General features: G+C 47.7%; 2 protein-coding genes across 2 annotated transcripts; one reads left to right on the top strand and one right to left on the bottom strand.

Annotated features, from left to right (window-relative positions):
* Window positions 1–3,961: 3,961 nt before the first annotated feature.
* marchf3 (membrane associated ring-CH-type finger 3) lies at window positions 3,962–10,062 on the top strand. Its single transcript, XM_026177007.1, has 5 exons — window positions 3,962–4,555; window positions 5,548–5,743; window positions 6,911–7,106; window positions 8,053–8,259; window positions 9,509–10,062. Exons 2-5 carry the CDS (start codon window positions 5,559–5,561, stop codon window positions 9,665–9,667), a joined length of 747 nt encoding a protein of 248 aa, XP_026032792.1. The 5' UTR covers window positions 3,962–4,555; window positions 5,548–5,558; the 3' UTR covers window positions 9,668–10,062.
* Window positions 10,063–10,547: 485 nt separating this feature from the next.
* LOC113027383 (lamin-L(III)-like) lies at window positions 10,548–18,691 on the bottom strand. The gene is given in 12 exon segments (XM_026176999.1): window positions 10,548–10,808; window positions 13,664–13,774; window positions 13,950–14,066; window positions 14,171–14,278; window positions 15,172–15,391; window positions 15,468–15,688; window positions 15,821–15,946; window positions 16,015–16,116; window positions 16,119–16,187; window positions 16,271–16,396; window positions 17,021–17,177; window positions 18,140–18,691. Coding segments are annotated over 12 exon segments (1,803 nt in total). The 5' UTR covers window positions 18,550–18,691; the 3' UTR covers window positions 10,548–10,772.
* Window positions 18,692–19,452: the final 761 nt, after the last annotated feature.

The following is a 19,452-nucleotide window of genomic DNA, read 5'->3' as shown; positions in this document are numbered from 1 at the left end:
CTCCCCAACGCAGACTCGATGTGGGCCGCGCGGTTTGTTTATGACAGAGCAGCCAGGACGCTAAAATCAAGAAGCTCCGTCCTTCTCTGAACCTGCAGCTGCTCTGAGCCTGAGCGCTCGCCGCCGCTGCCTTCCAGAGAGAGAGAGAGAGTCGCCCATCTTTGGGAGATAAGGATGTCCACTTGACACGAGTCACTTGGCGCGCTCGGTCCTCTCTTGTCCTCAGGATCCATTTAAAACCCGAGATACATCAGCCTTCCTCTGCTGGAGGAGCTGCTGATAGTGCGCTGATAGAGCATTCTTCACAGATTAGGCCTCTAAAAGCTGGCGGGCTCTTCCTTTAATGGAGACGCCCCTTTTTTTGAAAGATGACTAGTGCAGAAGAACACGCGTGTGTCATGCATGACCGTCACACACAGAAAGTCGCAAAGACGTTTGTGTCTGGAAACACGACGAGCAAAAAGTGGTGTACAGACGAGCCTCCGGGCGGCCACAGCTCGGTCTGTGGAGCTTTTGTCTCTCGGCCTGTTTTGACGGCTCCTCTCGAGCCACTCGCCAATCCTCTTATCTGTGTTTTAAAAAAAGCTCCTTGAAAGGTCTGCGAGCATCAAACCGTCACGTCCCCGAGATAAAACGCTCCCCGACCCCCTGTCTGTACTTCAAACGGTCCCAGGAGTCCCTCCTCAGAGCTCCGCACTTTCTATTTCTGACACGAGCGCTCCGAAATGTTGACTCAGCCTCAGCAGAATTCAAATCAAATCCTCGCGAGAACACCTGAACCCCGCCTACACCTGACAGACACACGTTTCTTATTGCATACAGCTCACTCAGCCAAGCTGCTTCTCTGCAGACGTGTGCAGGAGGAACAAAGTAAAAGCAAAGGCAGAAGATTTTAAATGGGATTTTTGGCTTCAAAGGTAAAAGTAGCTCCTCCCACAGGTTCTCTGAAGGCCAGGAAAGATGGCCAACGGATTTGTTTTTTCACAAAATGTGCCAATGCGTACGGTTAGGGTTGTTCCACTTGATTGATCTATATTATCATTGTTTATTAATTTAATTTTATTTAAAGTTATTACAAGTTGGACAGACCACTATACAGAAAGAAAGGGAGAAAGAAAACAGAGGAAGGACAGTGGAAGAAGACACTGAGAAAATCTGATCACCTGTTAAAAGAAGAGAAAACAACCTGAGAACAACACGATACAGAGACAACCACACAGACGTGGGGTCACCCAGCAACCACGGTGCAGAAGCCACAGAGGCCGCAGTGACGAGCCCGCAGGCCCCGCCAGTCGCACCAGAGCGGGCCGAGCCACGGTCCCAGAGGCCTGAGGGAACCCCACCCCACGAAGGAGCCCGACACGGCCGTGGGCGCCAGGCCTGCCAAGCAGCCGCTGGGAGTGAGCCGGGCACGCGCCCGAGTGCCGGGCCCCGAACGCCGACGGCTGAGGGCATCAGCCACCGGCAGGTAGTGTGGTGGGTGGAGCTAGGCCTCCACACCTGGACACAGAGGTACCCACAGGTTCAACTACAGGAGAGGTGTTAAATATCAGGCCCGTGGGCCAGAATAAGCACCACAGTAATTAAGTTACAGATTTCTGTATCTTATACATTTACTTCCTAAGTTCAGGCCCAAAGAGTCCTGCTGACAGATGTCTTTCTGTACAACAGCAGCATCAGCTTCGCTGTATCGTGTAGAGAAAGTGAGACTGTCTCTCATATTCAGATAGCTCAGACATTTGTACACTGACAGAAGGTTTCAGCGGTGCCACATCAGATCACAGCGCTGCGAAATGAGTTTGACGCACACTTAGGTTTCTTCTCTTGGTTTTCCCAAACATGGATAAATTCCTAACAGCCGAGATGTGAAGCAATCAGAGCAGCGATGTCACACCTGCTGACTTCACCAAAACGTTCATCTAAATCTGGAAAACACCACTGCTGAAGTTTGTGGGGTTTTCACCCATCATAGACAGCTCTCAGATTTAAAAAGGTATCCTCTTCACATAAAATAATATCAACACATGTGCATCTGTCGCTCACGTCTTTTCCTCTTGATTTTAGTGGCCCAGTAGCAGCTCAGTCTTAATGTAAACCTCGCCTATGGCTTCAAATCCAAAGTGTGGATTCATTTGAATTTGGTGAACAACAGGAAATGTGGTTTCTGTGATGCGCAAAAAGAAGAAAACTGTCTCTCGATGAATTTACTCCATTTTCTCTTTCCTGTTTTTAAAGCTAGCAGCCGCTGGGTGGATTTCTTTTATGAAATTAGTTTTGATTTGACTGATTTGTGCAAACACCGCTCAGACTGAAGGCGACCGCAGGGCTTTGAAGGAGGTTCATACAAGAACAAACTGTTATTGTCAAGTACAAATAATCATAAGGGCCACAGATCTTTGTGATTTACACCAATGAGGCTGCGTCACCGTCATCGTGAGACTCAGGTGTGTTGGATTCTTACAAATATAGTATTTTAGTAAAAGCATGATGTGAAGGTTTCCATCTGTGGATTAAAGCAGCATCTGTAACAAGCAGTGACCAGCAGCAGATGGAGTCTTTCACATTCATCGTCCACACGTGAGCTCAGATAAAAGTCCCGCTGGGATCAGAGGGAGAGAGGTGGGAGGACTTTCTTTGCCTGGCCTCTCTTTCTCCTCCTTTCCCTTCAATCCCGCCTGTTATTCATTCCCAGGCTGCTGCTAACAAAGCCCGGAGGAAAAGCACATCACTGGGAATTCCTTCGTGATAATTCCTCTGACAGCAGACGTTAAAACGCACAGGGGGAGAGCCACTTCCTGTCCCGGCTCCCAGTCTGGCTCGGCTCGTGTTGTGTCTGTCTGGGTCTATTTGTGGACCTTGGTGTGCATTGTGTTAAATGGGGCCGGGGGGCCCTCTCTAAACCTGCTCAGGTCGGCAGCGAGGGGCCGCTCTCCAGTCCATCGATCGCTTTCTTTGCCGGGTCCTTTAACAGCCCTCGGGCATTAATCCCGCGTGTACCTCTGTCTGGATCGATAGCAGACAAAAGCACCGCAGGAGGCTGTCTGGACCCGAGTTCTCCATTTACCTGCACGCCCTCATCCTCAGCATGAATGCGGCTGCTCTTCCTCACTTCCTGTCGTATATCTCCGGCTCCAGGACCGGATGCTCTGGTTATGACCGACGTTTCTAATGATGAGCTCGGTAACCCCTGAACTCAAATTCAAATTTTATTTGTCACATACACAGTGATACACAGTACGATATGCAGTGAAATGCTTAGACAACTGCTCGTGACTATGAATAAGATAGGAAATAAAAATTAAAATTAAAAAGGGTCAATTTAACTAGGAAGGAATAAAATAAAATATATAAATTAAAGTTGAAAATAAAATAACTGTACAACAAAATACACAATACACAGTATAGAAATATATAAGGATGTATGTAAACTCTCAGTTTAACTTTTTCTACTCATGGGTCTGAATGATGTCAAGAGAGGATATCAAGCCCCGCCCATCTGCTGCTTGAAACTTCTGTTTCTGAGGGGCCAGCCAATCAGACGAAAGCTGTCTTAAGGCAGGAGGAGCTGTGAACCATTCCTCCAACAGAGACTGAGAATAAACTCTGAGCAGAACTCGTGGCCTTTGACAGTGATGGCGACGGAGGATGGCGCTGCTGACCATTTTATTCGGCAAAACAACAGGACTTGTTGGGTTTTAATGCGTCTGTCCATTGTCCCGACACTGTAGGATTAGGTTAGTGGTACTCACAGGATTAAAAGCACGAAGGCTGAAATCAGTTCAGTCACACGTCACTTTGGGCCACATGCTAGTGTTAGCTTGTAGCTTGTAGCTGTGGCTGTTGGCTCTTCATTAGCCATTAGACAGCACCTGATGCCTCGTTTATACATGACGCACAGCATCCTCAGTATCCTCTCTTAATGGTTTGCTTTGTTAAATAAAGCTTACACTGACTCACTGCACCATCTTGTGGTACAAACTGGTATTAACTGGAAAGAAGGTGCAGCCCAGCCCTACTTCACATTTAGCCGATATCTCTTCAACAACACAAAGTTTTTGACATGAAGTCACAGCTGATGTGTGTGGAAAATGATGAGAAACGAGAAAAATGAGCTCTTAAAAGACATTTTTAAATTTTACAGAGTTTTTTTAAAGTGTAACCTAAACTCTAACTTTAACCTTCTGGATCTGGTGGATGTTTAGTGATTACTGCGTGAATCAGAATGAAGCTGTATCACAGACAAACACCATCCCTCCCCCCGTCTGCACCCTCGGCCTCCACCGGCCTGGAGCTCGCTGGTCTCGCTCCGCTGGCTTCCTGGAAGCCCCCTAACAGGATTAAAGGGGGTACGGCGAGGTGCTGTGACTCAGTCTGATGTGATTTCCATTCGTCTGGCCCGGCCCTTACTTTCCTCTGCGTCTAATCCCTCGGTGTTCTCACCGGCGTCCGTCAGCCTCTCTAATCTGCTGGACGGCTTTAGGAGGAGAAGCCTCGTCACTCGGACTCTGCCTGATGATAAACACGGAGCTGGTCCTAACGTCGGCTCAGGCTGGAGGTAAGGCTGCTGCTTGACTTGTCATTAAAGCTGCTCGTTGTGCGACAGACTTTGCTTTGCTGGTCAGCGTCGTGTTTCATGTGTCTCCGCTCGGGACTGTGAAGAGTGTGAGCTGGACCTCACCTGAGCAATAACAATATTTACAGTGGACTAACTCTGGAGTGGAAGCTCAAAAGTAGAATAAAATAAATACCTCAATAAGTAAAAAGCTAAATTTAAAAAAATACAATAAATGGATATTTTTTTTCATAAAGATAAAATGAAGCAGAATAGAATAACTAGAAGGACAGAATTAAAAAAGCTTGAGAGAAATATTTGCTGTTCTTGAAGAAGAAATATTACTATTTTTTTTATTACTAATTTATTCTCAGTGTAAATGTGTTCAAGCACTGACAGGTTATTTCATTTCTTGCATGAAAACTTAAACCTTTAAACCTTTAATTCACTGATTTCTGGCCACTTGGGGGCAGCAGAGCAAACAAAATAAAAATCATAAATAAAATATTAAATAACTGTCACCTTTCAGCTCCGTAACTTTGTGTTTGGTGCTGAGTTCTGGCTAAACGGTGAAAACAGCTGCTGGAAAAGACATTACAAACCGGCAGGTCAGCAGAACTTCCTTAATGTTGTGATGCTGACCAATAGGAGCCCAATGCTCCTCCATCTTTGACGGTTTATTTTTTTAAACCTGTCTGTAAATATGAAGGGTTCTGTTACTGGAGTCGGGAGACCAGTTACTAAAATATGATTTATTTATATTCAGAGCTCCAGTCCTAATTCTGATGGATGATGTCATATTTTGCAGCTTCCATTCATAATTAATTTAATTATCAGTTTGTGACGGACAGCAGATCCACTTGTGTGTCCATATTTTTATTTTTATTTATTTATTTTTGTGTCACGATGTATTTTCATTCCATCTGTTTTACATTTGTGTGTGTGTGTGTGTGTGTGTGTGTGTGTGTGTGTGTGTGTGTGTGTGTGTGTAGCAGACGTGGAGTGAATGGCCCCTCGTACTGCAGATATGACTGTGGAGGATCCGGTGGGCCGGTGGGAGTCCAGTCCTGTGGAGGAGGTCAAGTTCATCCCTGAGCCCGCGCTGGATGAAGAGCTCCACAGCAGCAGCCAGGAAGTGATGTGCTATCACGGAGACACGCCCACTGCGGAGTGTGCATCCATCACAGACAGGTAACCGGAGCAGAAGCACAGAGGCTGAAAGTTCATCACCTCTGTAACGTACGCTATCAACGTTTGAAATCACCCAGAGTGACGAAGCCTTTCCTGGACACATTACAGCCCGAACCACCAACCCAGTTTAAATGGGTTTGATGGGAGCATCGCACAGAGACGGGTACCTGCCAATTAGTGCTTAGTCCAATCACAATCCTTGAATTTTACCAGAACTGTTAGTGCAGTGACCTCACAGCAGTCATATTATTGGTCACATGACGTCGTTAAAAGGCTCCAACAGCACAAACACGGTCCAGGTGAAGCTAGCAGACAGCTAGTAGCTACAGCCACCTGTCAGTCAAAGAGGCCACGCCCCTAATAATGCAAACTTTAAGGCTTAAAACCATTTAAACAGGTGAGTGATAGAAACAGCCTCCCCTGTACAGGTGTTATGAAGGAGGATCCACAGACACAGTTTGCGTATCAGGCTGTAAACATGTTTATTTCTGCTGTAAAGTTTTAACATGGAAGTCTATGGGGCCTGACTCACTGCTGCCTCTGCTGGACGTTAGAGGAACTGCAGTTTCTAAACTATAATTTTAGGCCCTTTGTGTTGCCGCTTGGATGCACCTTGCAGATATGCTGGTGATGCATTTCACCACTTCCCAAAGGCGCTCCGCTGGACAGATCTGATAACGGTGGACGTCAGGGTGTACGCTTGTGAATCATCCAGCTACTCGCAGCCAATAGGAGAGGAGTACACTGTGGACATAAAAGAATGGACATGGTTAACAGCAGTACTCACAGAGGCTGCGTTTCTGAAGGGTTCTTGGTTAGTGATGAGAAGCTATGACCTCGATGACTTACCTCAGAGTCTCCAGTCTTCAGTCAAACAAATGCTTCACCCTGAATCCTGCATGGTGTCGTTTCCACTCAGATCCAGTAACATCACAGTGAGATGACACATATTAAAAAAACACCATGAAAGAGGTCATGATATATTTTCATTATACATTTGAAGACAGATGAAAAATATTCTGTTTAATATTTTTCTTTCCTGTGAGTAAATCTACAAGGCAGGATGAATCCTTTCGTTTATGCAAAGTTTTTACCTTCTGAATGTCAAAGTAGAAAACTGCCTTTGCAGACTTCCTGTCGTCTCTGTTCGTGTGTCGCTCTGTGCAGTGAGGAGCAGTTTTGCAGGATCTGCCACGAAGGCCGGGCGTCAGGAGAGCTGCTGTCCCCCTGTGAGTGCTCCGGCAGCCTGGCTTCGGTGCACCGGAGCTGCCTGGAACAGTGGCTCACCGCCTCCGACAGCGGCCACTGCGAGCTCTGCCATCACCAGTTTGTGCTGGAGCGTGTGCCAAAGCCTCTGACTGAGGTAGGCCCATCACCACACTGATGCTCAGCGGCCCAGACTTGTGACCGAGACAGCCACACTTCTCTAATGTCTCAAACCTGGATTAATGAAACCAAGTGGCTTCGTGAGCTGAACATGAGAATATATTTGTCATCTTTTGTAGTGTCCTCTCCTCGTGTCACGCTCAGCCTGCAGAGAAAGATCTTTGTGAGATGAGACAGATGAATGAGGCTGATTGAAGTTAAATAAGAAGGATTCACCGGCTTCTGCTGCAGAGCAGACAGAGCAAAGAGTGAAGGCTGGCTCTTTTTCCTCAATGGTGGCATGTCAGACTCAGTGGGAGGAGTTTGTTGGCTTCACGTTGGAGAACCTGTTGCCGTCAGCTCGCTGTCCATAAAGCCACTTAGCCTGAGAGGCAGATTAGCCGGTGCTTCTTTGCTGCAGAGGACAGGAGAGTGGCCTCGGTGCTCTCTGTAGGTGCATTCTTGGCTGGTAATCTGCTGATTAAGCACCGTGTGCTGTGCCAGGCTAAGCTACACACTGAACACAGGCCTGCTCAGGCGATGCTGCACGCACGCAGGGGAGGAAAGGTGCAGCACTTCCTGTTAGCGATGTACGAATCGAATCCACACAGCAAACACACACACGTTTATTCTGCTTCGATGCAGCTCCAAGTAAAAGCTGAACTGGGTTTGCAGCTACAAAGTCTCCTGTATTATCACACAGTGAACAAATAAAACATAAGTTTAATGTATTCGTTTGATGTCACCAGTTTCACTTAGTAAATGCAGGATCACTAAACGGTTCCTGGAGGAGTTTTCCTGTCTTACGTTGGTCTTAACTCCGTGTCCTGCTGATATAAGGGACGCAGTAACAGTCGGAACATGAAAACATATCACCGACATTTTACTATTTCATGGAAAACATGAGGCTAATCCTCTTCCTGCCTCCTCTTTCCCTCCATCAGTGGTGGTGCTCTCCAGCCATGCAGCAGCAGAGGAGGACGCTGTGCAGCGATGCGGCCTGCTTCCTGTTCATCACGCCGCTCGCGTCTCTGTCGGGCTGGCTGTGCATTCAAGGAGCCATGGAGCTCTACTACACCAATGGGATGGAGGCCCTGGGACTCCTGGTGCTCACTCTGGCTCTCATCATCATCTATGTGTTCTGGACTGTGGTGAGTTTAGAGTCTGTGCTGTTCATCCAGAACATGAACTTATTTTACTAACTGGAATGTAGAAGATTAATGTGGAAGACTTCAGTCCTGCACGGGGACACTTGCAGTTACTAAGTAGCAACTTCTAAAACTAAAAAGTGACGCAAATACTCAACGTCTGCTCATGGCTCCAAACGTGAGTCGTCCCCATGGACTCCTACAGCAGGAATACTCATGAGAGCAAAGGTTAAAGAAGGCCCAGCCAGCTGCTTTTCAAGCCTTTTGTTTCTCAGGGCCCCTAAACATTAGGAACAGCTGTCTCAAAGGGTTCAAGAGTACGGATATGGATTCAGAAATGTAAGAATCCACAGAACTACAGTTTACAATAATGCAAATATATAAATTCTAAAATATATTTGAAATCACTATTTAAATGAAAATCTTGGAGACGGCAGATTCAGGTGGTACTGAACTCCACTCAGGCTGCATGGGTGGGGAGAAATCTGCTCTCTCTTTCTAGTCCCTGTCAGGACTCTTGCTGCAGCATTTTGGATTAGCTGAAGGCTTTTCAGGGAGTTTTTAGGACTTCCTGATAATAATGAATTACAGTCGTCCAGCCTGGAAGTAATAAATGCATGAACTAGTTTTTCAGCGTCACTCTGAGACAGGATATTTCTAACTTTAGAGATGTTGCACAAATGGAAGAAAGCAGTCTTACATATTTGTTTAATATGTGCGTTGAAGGACATGTCCTGGTCAAAAATGACTCCAAGGTTCCTCACAGCGTTACTGGAGGCCAAGGTAATGCCATCCAGAGTAAGAATCTGGTTAGATACCATATTTCTAAGCTTTTCAGGGCCGAGTACAATAACCTCAGTTTGATCTGAATTAAGAAGCAGAAAGTTAGCGGCCATCCAGGTCTTTAAGAGGCTAATTGAGCCTAATAACATTAAATGCTGTTCAGGCTGTCAGCTGTTTGGTATCTACATGGATGCTAAAATCACCCACAATGATTATTTTGTTTGAGCTGAGGACTAAATCAGACAAACTGAGTCAGGCGGACGATCGATAACAAAGAAAACTGGTGTTTGAGTTTTACCGGCTGCATGGACCAAAGCTCTGTCTGGGTCTTTGATTGATTAACAACCTGGAGTGAAAGTGTTTGTTTTAATGTCAGTGTTTCACGCTTTGGTGCAGTTGTGGAAAGCATAGTGCGCTTTGTGATTTTGTTTCATGTTTAAATTGTCTCTGCTGGTTTGGTGTTTGCCAGGTTTCTGTGCGCTACCATGTGCATCTCTTCAAAACCTGGAAGAAGACTGACCAGAGAGTTCGACTGTGGGTTCCTGTGTCAGCGCAAACACCTCCTAACCAGCAGGTGGCGCCCATACACTTCCTCAGCAAAGCCATCAACAAGGAAACGATGGTGTAGGTGGAAGTCTGCACAGCTCAAAGGACAGAGCCCACGACCCCATGAACTTTTAAACCACAAAAGACTCAATGACTCCTTTTATTTTCCTCTGTACTTTTATTATCCTGTGTTTTGGTGTTGGTGGTAATGGCATGGGGGCGCACTGGAGCAGATCCAAACTGCTTTGTAGTCAAACACCCCCCAAAGAACTACAGAGGCTAGCCTTGGTATAGCGTCCACATCTTCATTGTTAAACAGGTGGTAGTAAACACTGAAGGATGTAAATTCAGTCACACAGATTCCCAACTTAGATCTAATGACCACCAGGGGGCGATACCTGTGGCTCGTGGTCAGTTTATGGACTCAGGTACTCATTTCAGGTCACATATAATAAAACAATAAGTTCATTTTGTAAATGTTTGTCATTCTGAGAGGATTACGCTCATTGATTACGATGACATCAAATCCTCAGCTGGAGGCTGCAAAACATCCTCCGCCTGTTACGTCTGTGCTCGATAACTATTGGTCTGTGAAAGCGGCCTGCTTTAGTCCAGATGTGCTGAATGGATGCATCCCGACTGAAACGCAGGTGATTCCACAGAGCAGCAGCTGGACCAGCAGCGCAGCTTTCAGAGTTACTGAGAAAAGAGAAAACAACTACAGTTTCCGTGTCTCGGTGCGCCATCATCCAGGTAAATCCCCAAAGGTGGATTCTGTTCATCTGGACGTCTCCAGTGGGAGAAATGTTTCGTTCCCATGACAACCACGCCAGTCTACCCACCCAACCTGCAGCTTTTACCCAGAAGCTGAGCTATGAAAATAACCCAGCACTTTAGGGTGCGGTTCCCCTGCAGCATCTCTGCATGCTGCTGGAAATAAGCACAAGTTGTATTTGTTTAGAAACTTTTAGCTTTATTTATTACACTTCAACAAAAATTAAAATCAAAGCTCCTGTTGTGAAGCGAGAGCGACGAAACGTGAGGGACACTGTTGCTGTAAGGCAGGTGAGATCATCTCACCGTCCTACTGTAAATAAAACTACTGGAGCCAGAAAGCAGCAGTCTGAGGCCCGAGCTGCTCCAGGGTTTTTCAGACCGCCGTCGAGGTTGGTGGCAGAGAGCAGGCGTCACATCACAGCACAAGTGGTCTCCTTCGAGAAATCCTGAGGGGGACAGAGCAGCAGCGTTATCGTCATAATAAAGGTCTGGTTAGTAGAAAGCTCGCAGGAAGCAGAGGGCGGGGTGGAAACCTCTGGATGTCCAGATTAATGAGCATTACAGGCTGAACCTTCAAAGCCAAACAAACCTGAGGGCGTGATGTGCAGGGCGGGGCTAATCCTGCTCACTGTACCACAGCAGGAGGCCGCGTGTTTGTGTTTGGAGTTTCATTTTCGCCGGACGGTCAGCGCTCGCATCTTAAATTCCTCCACAGCTGAGAAACCGATGCTGGTCATTTATATTTATCCCCTCGTGACGCGGTTGGTCTCTCACCGATCTTTTTAATAATCGTCGCCTTTCCATTTTAGGTGAAACCTGCCCGCCTGCTGTTTAAAACGTGATTGTCATAAAGCTGAGCGCTCGTGGAGGAAAACTCGTTTAAATGTTCCTCTCGTTTACTTAAAAGATCTTTTAGTTTCTTTTAAATGATGTAATTACAGATGCGAGGGCCTGGTCCAAAGAGCAGAGGTAATCTAAGGTGTTATTTGACACCATATTATTACTCCTGCTCCACCTGCTGAACCACATCCTCACCGTCACTTCCTGCTCCAGCTCAGTCTGGTATTTTACAAAGTTTTTCACCCGATCTGGTAAAATTAGTGCGCTCCCGTTCACTCGACAGTTTACCTGCATCTTTATTCAAAGATGTCTTCCAGTCGATTGGTCCCTGTGTGCTCGCCATAATCAGCACTGCGTCTGGTAAAGTCCTGCTTAAAAAAAAAAGCCAAGTTCGACTCTTCTCTTCTTAGCAGTTACAGACGGATCTCAAAGTTGGTGTTTATCACTAAGAAAAGCTCGAGGCCAAGCAGCTCTCAGCAGTTTCAGACAAACAGCGTTCGTGTCATGTTTCAGTCGGACTTTCGTAGAGCTCATTCTACTGAAACAGCTCGTCGCAGAGTCTGCAGTGACATTTTCATGCATCATTTTGCATGAAAAAGGTTTTATTCTGCTAGTGTTGGACCTCACGTTGGTATTTGATACGGTTGACCGCCACATGCTGCTCGATAGGCTGAAATATTGGGTCGGCGTATCTGGATCTGCCTTGGACGGTCTGAACGATGCTCATCTGCGGTGTTTGCAAGTGCAGGTCATCCTGCACTTCTCTCAGCCATCGTGTGCCACAGGGTTCTGTACTGGGCCCCTTATGGTTTCTAATAGATCTACTTCCTGTATTGAGCTACTTTAAGAACATTTGCCATCACTGCTATGCAGATGATATTCAGTTGCACATTTCTGTTAAGCCCCGAGATGTTTCTAAGCTGCACATCCTGAATTAGTGCTTAAACCCCATCAAAGGTTGGATGGCTGACAACTTCCTCCGACTCCAGTCTTTCCTTCATGAAGGAAAGACTGGAGTCCTTGTAGGTGCGCCTGACAGATTTGCTCCCCTTTCAACATTTGTCAAATCGTCTCAGGAACCTCGGGGTAACCTTTGACCCGCTCTCACTTTGGATCTTCATGTTAAATCTCTGGCTCGGTCCTGCTTTTATCACTTAAACGTTGCCAAATTAAGTCCTATTGTATCTCACACTGAACTGGAGACGGTCATTCATTTCATCACATTTGATTGCTGTAATTCATTGTTTACATGTTTAAGCAAAAACTCCCTGAAACGTCTGCAGTTTGTTCAAAACGCTGCAGAAATGCTTCTTCTCACGTGTTGCTGACACAGCTGCGTTGGCTCCCCGTTGAGTCCAGTTCAAGATTCTGACTGTAGAGGACTTCATGGACAAGCACCTGCTGACATTACTGAATATCTTCAGCCCCGTGTCCCCCGGAGGTCATGTGATCAGGCCCTACTTGTTATACAGCGTACGAGGCTGAGAGCGACGGGAGACAGCTCGTGCCACGGCAGCAGAACAGTGATTAGTTAATCGGGGTGCGACAGGTGGGTGCTGGGGTGGAGCAGCAGCAGCACGGACTTCTCAGATGCAAAGTTTTCAGATGACGATGCGTTTGTGCTTGGAGCGGGTCGCTTCTCTTTCTATTCGCTTTTACAGAGCATCCAGAAAGTTCTCACGGCCTTTTTCCAAGATGGAATACATTCACTCTTAATCTCATGGGTTTAAATTTTTTTTAATACATTTGCTTTTATCACTTCGCCATAATGGGGTGCTGCGTGTAGAATTGAGGTGAAAAATGAATTTAATCCATTAATAATGATGCAACACGACAGAATGTGGAATAACTGGAGCGGTGCAGTGAAGCAGTGATGCTTTCTGGAGGTACTGCAGGTCCTCGTGGACGTGCAGACTGTAGCTCTACTCTGAGTCCTCAGCATCTCTAAGGATGCGCCCAGACATCCTTCAGACGATGCTCCACTCTCTTCCACAGAGACCAGGACAGCATCCACATCTCTGCAGTCACTGCACACAGCTGTGTCAGTCTTTCCCTGCCTGGAGTGGGCGCTCCACCCTGTCTCTGCAGAGCACCATGGCCTCAGATTTGAAGGCGTTAATTCTCTCCTGAAACAAACTGACGGCCTCCAGCTTGCTCAAACTACACTTTGAGTTTACTTGACGAGTGAGCTGCGCTTTCATCAGCAGAGTAACTGGGCTGCGTGATGGATGAGTAAAACAAGCCATGCATCTGGTTATGGGAGCAGGCAAGGCGAGCGGAAGAGCTGAAGCTACTTTACCCCCCACCTACCGTCCAGGCCGAGCGTGGACCGCACTCACGACACCGAACAACACTTCTTTTTTCGCTTTGGCTGCAGCGCAGGTGGGAAAACAAAAGCAGACATGAGGTCTGAGGTCCTGCACTTGGTCCTTTTTTGCTTGAACATTCCCCCTGAGGTTACCTGTCTCTGGAAGCGCTGCATTTCACTCCCCGTGACAAACTCCTCATCAAACTCCAGCCCAGTGTCGTCTTCACCCCCACCCAGCATGCACAGCCTGCGCTCGGCCACTTCCTGTTTAAATCAAATCGCAGTAATACAAACATATCCTGTACAGCTGTGGAAGGTGCCACACTTCAAAATCATCACCTAAAAGTTTCAGAGTTAAATAAAGTGTTCATGTTACAAAGCATTACTTTCAGCTTTATTGTACAGGTGCATTCTGGGAGGTGTGGTTTATTTCCTCTACCTCGTGGTTGGAGTTCAGGAGGATCACCCTGATATCAGTGATGACCCCCCAGCTCTTGTGGCCCTGCAGAACCAGGTCACTGGGCTCCACCTCCACCTCAGCGCCTGCTGCCCAGATCTGACAGGTAAACGCACACGAACACGCACACACACACTTTCATTGTGTTTACAGTGATTACCAGTGGCGGTCAATAAGTCTTCCTACAATGTTAAAGGACTCACAGTGAGTGTCTGCCCACCAGCCAGGACGCAGGAGGCGGGAATGTGAAAGGTGATGTCTCCAGCGCCGGGGTAAACCCGCCGGACCACCCACCCACCCACAGACTGCTCCTGGAAACAAATGAGAAACAAATTAAAGAGTCATCATCTCGACCCTAAAATGGGTTTTCTCAAACTGCAGAGCACGCCATCGTGACCCTGTAGAGATTTAAAAAAAAAAAAAAAAAATGTTTGCACATATTTTACATGAAGGCTGCTCCAACACCAGCTAGCTTAATGTCCTGAGATCATTATATATTATTAAATGTAATTACAGATGAATTACTGCAGTGCTGAACGGGTCGGGGTGGGATGTGGAGCTGGGTCAGTGAGTGATGGAGCGCATGAAGAACCCGGGCGGGTTGCTGGCTCTGTGCAATATTGACATTATTGTAGTTCATGTAACAGTTTTTCCTCCCAGTAATGGAAAGTTACACAAAATCGTTAACAGCAGTGTGCAGGAGGTCATCGGAAGCAGACCGCTCCACTGAGAGCGCCACGCCACACTGACCCAAGCTGGTCGTGCATCCCTACACAATTAAACCCACAGGCATGAAAACATGCAGCCAAGGCAGAAGCAGCAAAACCTGCAGTTCCTCCAACATCCAGCAGAGGGAGCAGCGACTCCATCACAGGTGTTAAACATGTTTACAGCCTGATACACAAGCTGCTACATTCCCCCTGTGCTAACATCTGTATGGGGAGAATATTTTATTTCTAAATAGCAATATTACAGTTTGCCTTATTAGGGGCGTGGCCTACTTGACTGACAGGCGAACAGTGACAGCTGTAGCTGCAAGCTGTCTGCTAGGCTTCACCTCTGCAGACCCTGAACTGGACCTCTGGGCGTGTTTGTGCTGCTTTTAATGAAATCATGTGACCAATAATGCATGTTCTGCATCCAATACCAAGCTGTCAAACATCCTCCAGCTTGACCCGAGGCTTTACAACCCGTACAGACTTACTTTCTCTGAGTTGTTCTTCAGTCGAACATATTTTCCATCCACGTCAATCTCTTCTACACTCACGGCGCCGCGCTCCATCGAACGACTGGACATTTTGTAGGCGGGCGAGCTCCCCGACTCGCCTTCGTATTTCCGTTTCTTCCCTCTGGGCTTTCGGCCGCTGTGCTCGTGCGTTCGAGGTATGGATGTCCGCTGCGAGGGGCTGGGCGACAGCTTAAACCTGACAGGAAACAGAAACAACCATGGGAGCAAAAACACCTGAGACCCAGGACCCCTCCACTCACACGCAGCCATACCTCTGCTCCTCCACCTCCAGCATCTTCCTGTAGGCACTGATCTCCACGTCCAGAGCTACCTTCACATCCATCAGGTGCTCGTAGTCCTCCAGCTGACTGAACATCTGGGTTCTCATGTTGAGCAGCTCCTGCTCCTACTGACTCAGTTTCTGGTGCCAGTCCTCCCGCTCCCTGTCCAGAGTCCTCTCCAGGTCCTGGAAGCGGTTCTCCAGAGAGATTTTCTGACAGAGAGAGGGGGGAACATTAAGACGAAGAGCGTTTCCCTCCACATCAGAGGCTTTTTCTCATTTTGGTGCAGAAACTGCAGGAAACTTGGAAGCTGCACTGACGAGCACAGACCTCCCCCAACTCACTTCTTTTCTGCACTGCTGCAGCTACGAGCTGAGGGTCTCCACTCGGACCTTCGTGGCGTCCAGCTCGTCTTTTGTGGCCGAAGCCACGCCGTTCTTCTCCAGCGCATCCTGCTGGGCGTTGTGTAGCTGTCGGGCACAAAGCAGCGTGAAACACATTTTTTAATATCGGAAAATAATCCGTGAGCAGCTCTAACCTTTGAGCCGAAAACCCGGTCGATCTCTTCTTTGTACTGCTGAAGCTGCGACTCGCTGTCCTGCCGCAGCTGCTGCATCGCCTCAGCCAGTTTGCTTTCAAACATTCCCTCCTCCACCCTGAATCCACCTCCACCAGGCGGCTTTCGTGTCTGCTTCGGATCTCCAGGATCTCCTATTTCAAAAACAAAGAGGTGAAACGGTGACGTGAAGATGCGCCAACCTGAAAATGTAGAAACTGGCAGCAGCCCGAGTTACCTGCTCACTGATGTTCTTGTGCAGTTCGAGCTCCTCTTTCAGTGTTTGCACCTGGCTCTCCATTTCGACTCTCCTCAGTGTTTCAGAGCTCAGCTGGTTCTTGGTGTCTGCCAGCAGAGCCTCCAGCTGGTGACACAAATAAGACGAACGTCAGAGCTGAGGGACTGACTGCACCTAACGTTGGACGATTAGGATTTTCAAATATCCGATTAGTGACAAACCATGAAGTTTGGGACCAATTTCCTAATTTTCACAGACACCGGTTGCAGGAATGCACTTTAACGCCACTGAATTTATTCAGAAGTTCAGCCGTCTTCACATCACTTCAGCCCCCGATGAGCTCAGAGCTGTGCGACCACCACAAACGGCAGCGCGGACAGACAGCCGAAGCCTGCCGGATTTCACTTCTTACCTGCGTACATCGCCATGGTAACTCGTGCTGTGAAGCCAGCCTGCTGCGGGGCAGGTGACGCTCAATCAGCCCAGTTACAGATTCAAGAGTAAGTGAAATTATAAGAGCGCTGAAACAGATGAAGCCTGATTGGTGGGCTGAAGCTAACGTGCAACCATTCATGTTTCCGATTCTACTTTTCAAGCTAAGCCAGGATTTCCTCACATCCTGTCAGACCCAACGGCGCAGGCTCGTTTTCATGTCCCTCGCCGCAGGTGAGACACGACGTCTCCGACGAGGATAACTGGTTGGGGCGTTCCACGCACGCTGCACAGTTTAACGGCGGCTGCCCTTCTTACTTGTTCGAGCTGGCTCTGCAGGTCGGCGAGGTCGCCGTTGAGTCTGCGGTTCTCCGACTGCAGTTTGGTGAACTCGGCGTCCTTCAAGCTCAGAGTCTCCTCAGCTCTCCTCAACTGGGCCAGCGCGTTGGTCAGATCGCCCTCCTTCTTCTGGTGCCTGAAAGAGACGCGAGCACAACGTTATCGGTCGTGTGATACCAGCTGCTGCCCTCCCCCAGCAGAAGTCTGTTAAACACAAAAACAAACCATCACAGGAGTCACTCAGTCAGGCCGGCGCTCACACTTCGGAGTTTCAAATGCACAGACTCAGATCCACAGACACTCACAGTCCACGTTTACCACGTTGCCTGACTTCATATCACCAGGATGTTTAATGAAACTGAGCCGCACCTGCTCATCTGCTGTCTGCGTACTTTAGAGCCTTTACAGCTGTAACATGTAAAAGTGGCTTTAACTGGACTCCAAGCACTCGAGTCACACCAGGGCTGCTTATCTGCTGCCCTGTGGAGGTCTGCAGGGCGAACACTGCTGCACACACTGACCTGTGTCTCCATCGGCTTCCAGTTCACCTCAGTGTCAATTTCAAGATCCTGCTTCTTACATTCAAAGCGCTTCATAACCTCGCTCCTCCAGATTCATCTTCTCCACACGTGCTCTGTTCTTCTCCAGCTTTCCACCTGCTCGCATGTCTACCCTGGGACTCTTTGGTCGTTCTGCGCCGACACTTTGGGATGCACTTCCACCAGATCTCCGGACTACAAACTCTCTCTGTACTTCCATCTGTTCAGAACTGCAGACCCTTCATCACGACTAGCTCTACCTTGTTTAGCTTTCATACTTTTAATATTTACCTTATGTTTTTATTTTGTTGTACTAATGTAAGGTGACCTTGAGGGTCTTTAAAGGCGCATATAAAGAAAATGTATTATTATAACAGCGGGCAAAGTTCTTACAACCAGACTGAGGAAAGATTTAATCTCCGTGATGAGACAAACGTTTATGAAGGATCAATAATCAGCATCCATCAACTCCTATGAAGTTTTATAAAGCGGGGCGGAAACCATCCTCTAAATCAGAGACTTTCTGACTGCAGTCTGGTGTAACGCTGTGCGCTCCTACCTCGCCTGGAGCGTCCGGTGCTCCTCGCACAGATTCCCGTAGTCGATCTGCAGCTGGGCCCTCTCCTGGGCAAGGCCGTCCAGGGACTTCCTGACGTCGGCCAGCTCCTCCTCGTACAGCCTCCGCACGCTGCTCCTGGCCTCCTCCTTCTCCTCCAGCTTCAGCAGCATGTAGGAGCGCTCACTCTCCAGCTCCTGCACCCGCTGGATGTAGTTGGCGAGGCGGTCGTTGAGGCCCCGGAGCTCGTCCTTCTCCTGCAGCCGGGACAGGCGGGACGGGCTGGTACTGGAGGCGGACAGGCCGGCCGCCGCGCCGCTTCGCCGGCCGGCGGAGCGGCTGGATCGGCCACTGGAGGAGGAGGCGGCCGCCGGGGTGGAGGTGGCCGCGGGGGTACAGATGGGCGAGGCCATGACGGAGGTGCTCGCGGTAACAGCTTCACAGAGCCGGGGACGCTCCTCGGGACGGCTTTAGTAGCACAGCCGGCCTCACCTGCACGCAATCATTCCTGACGAGCTGACAACGGCACGAGCGCGCGACCGAACCGCGCAGGGCACATCCGGCTGACCTTTCAAAATAAAACCAGCAACAAAGTCTTGATTTTTTTTCTCCAACTTTATTTCATCAGAAACTTTAACAACAGGCATAATACACGTAGTGCAAAATTGTAATGCAGTGGAACAGCATGAATAATTAAACAAACAGGATAGAAATACAGATTAAAATGGGAAAAAGCGAGGGACACAGTGACTGAATAATTACAAAAACACATTAAAATATTACAAATATTAATAGTTTTTAAAGCTTTTGTTGTGAGAGGAACAAATTGTAGTCACATAGATTATGGATGTGGTGTTTGATTAATGAGCTCAAAAGCATTAGAGTCTTTCTCACCAAAGTCAGTATAACCAAATAACACGTTAGGTTAAAAAAGTACAAATTTAGTTTCTTTCTGTCAGAGATGAAAGTAGCGACATTGTTCCATAAAACCCGAGTAAAGGCACAAGACCAAAATAAATGCGAGCAGGTCTGTGGGAGCTTAATGTATCTCTTATATTTTAAATGAAATCTCCTTCACTTTGTTAGTAAGGAGGAATTTGTGTGGCAAAGAGCAAAACCTTTTTGCAGTCAGTGAGTCCAGAAAGAAATGGATGGAGAAACAGAGACTCTTGAAAAAGAGGCATTCACACCTTACCAAGACGAATACTATTATTAAACCTGTTGTCAAAGAATAGCAAAATCTTAAGATTTCACACTGGATTTAAATCTCTTTTACGTCACTGTCCACGTAACCACGTGATTCATAAAGATTTCCT

This window comes from Astatotilapia calliptera, chromosome 1 (assembly GCF_900246225.1).
Source record: "Astatotilapia calliptera chromosome 1, fAstCal1.2, whole genome shotgun sequence".
NCBI lineage: Eukaryota > Metazoa > Chordata > Actinopteri > Cichliformes > Cichlidae > Astatotilapia > Astatotilapia calliptera.
This window is presented reverse-complemented; position numbering and strand designations above follow the sequence as displayed.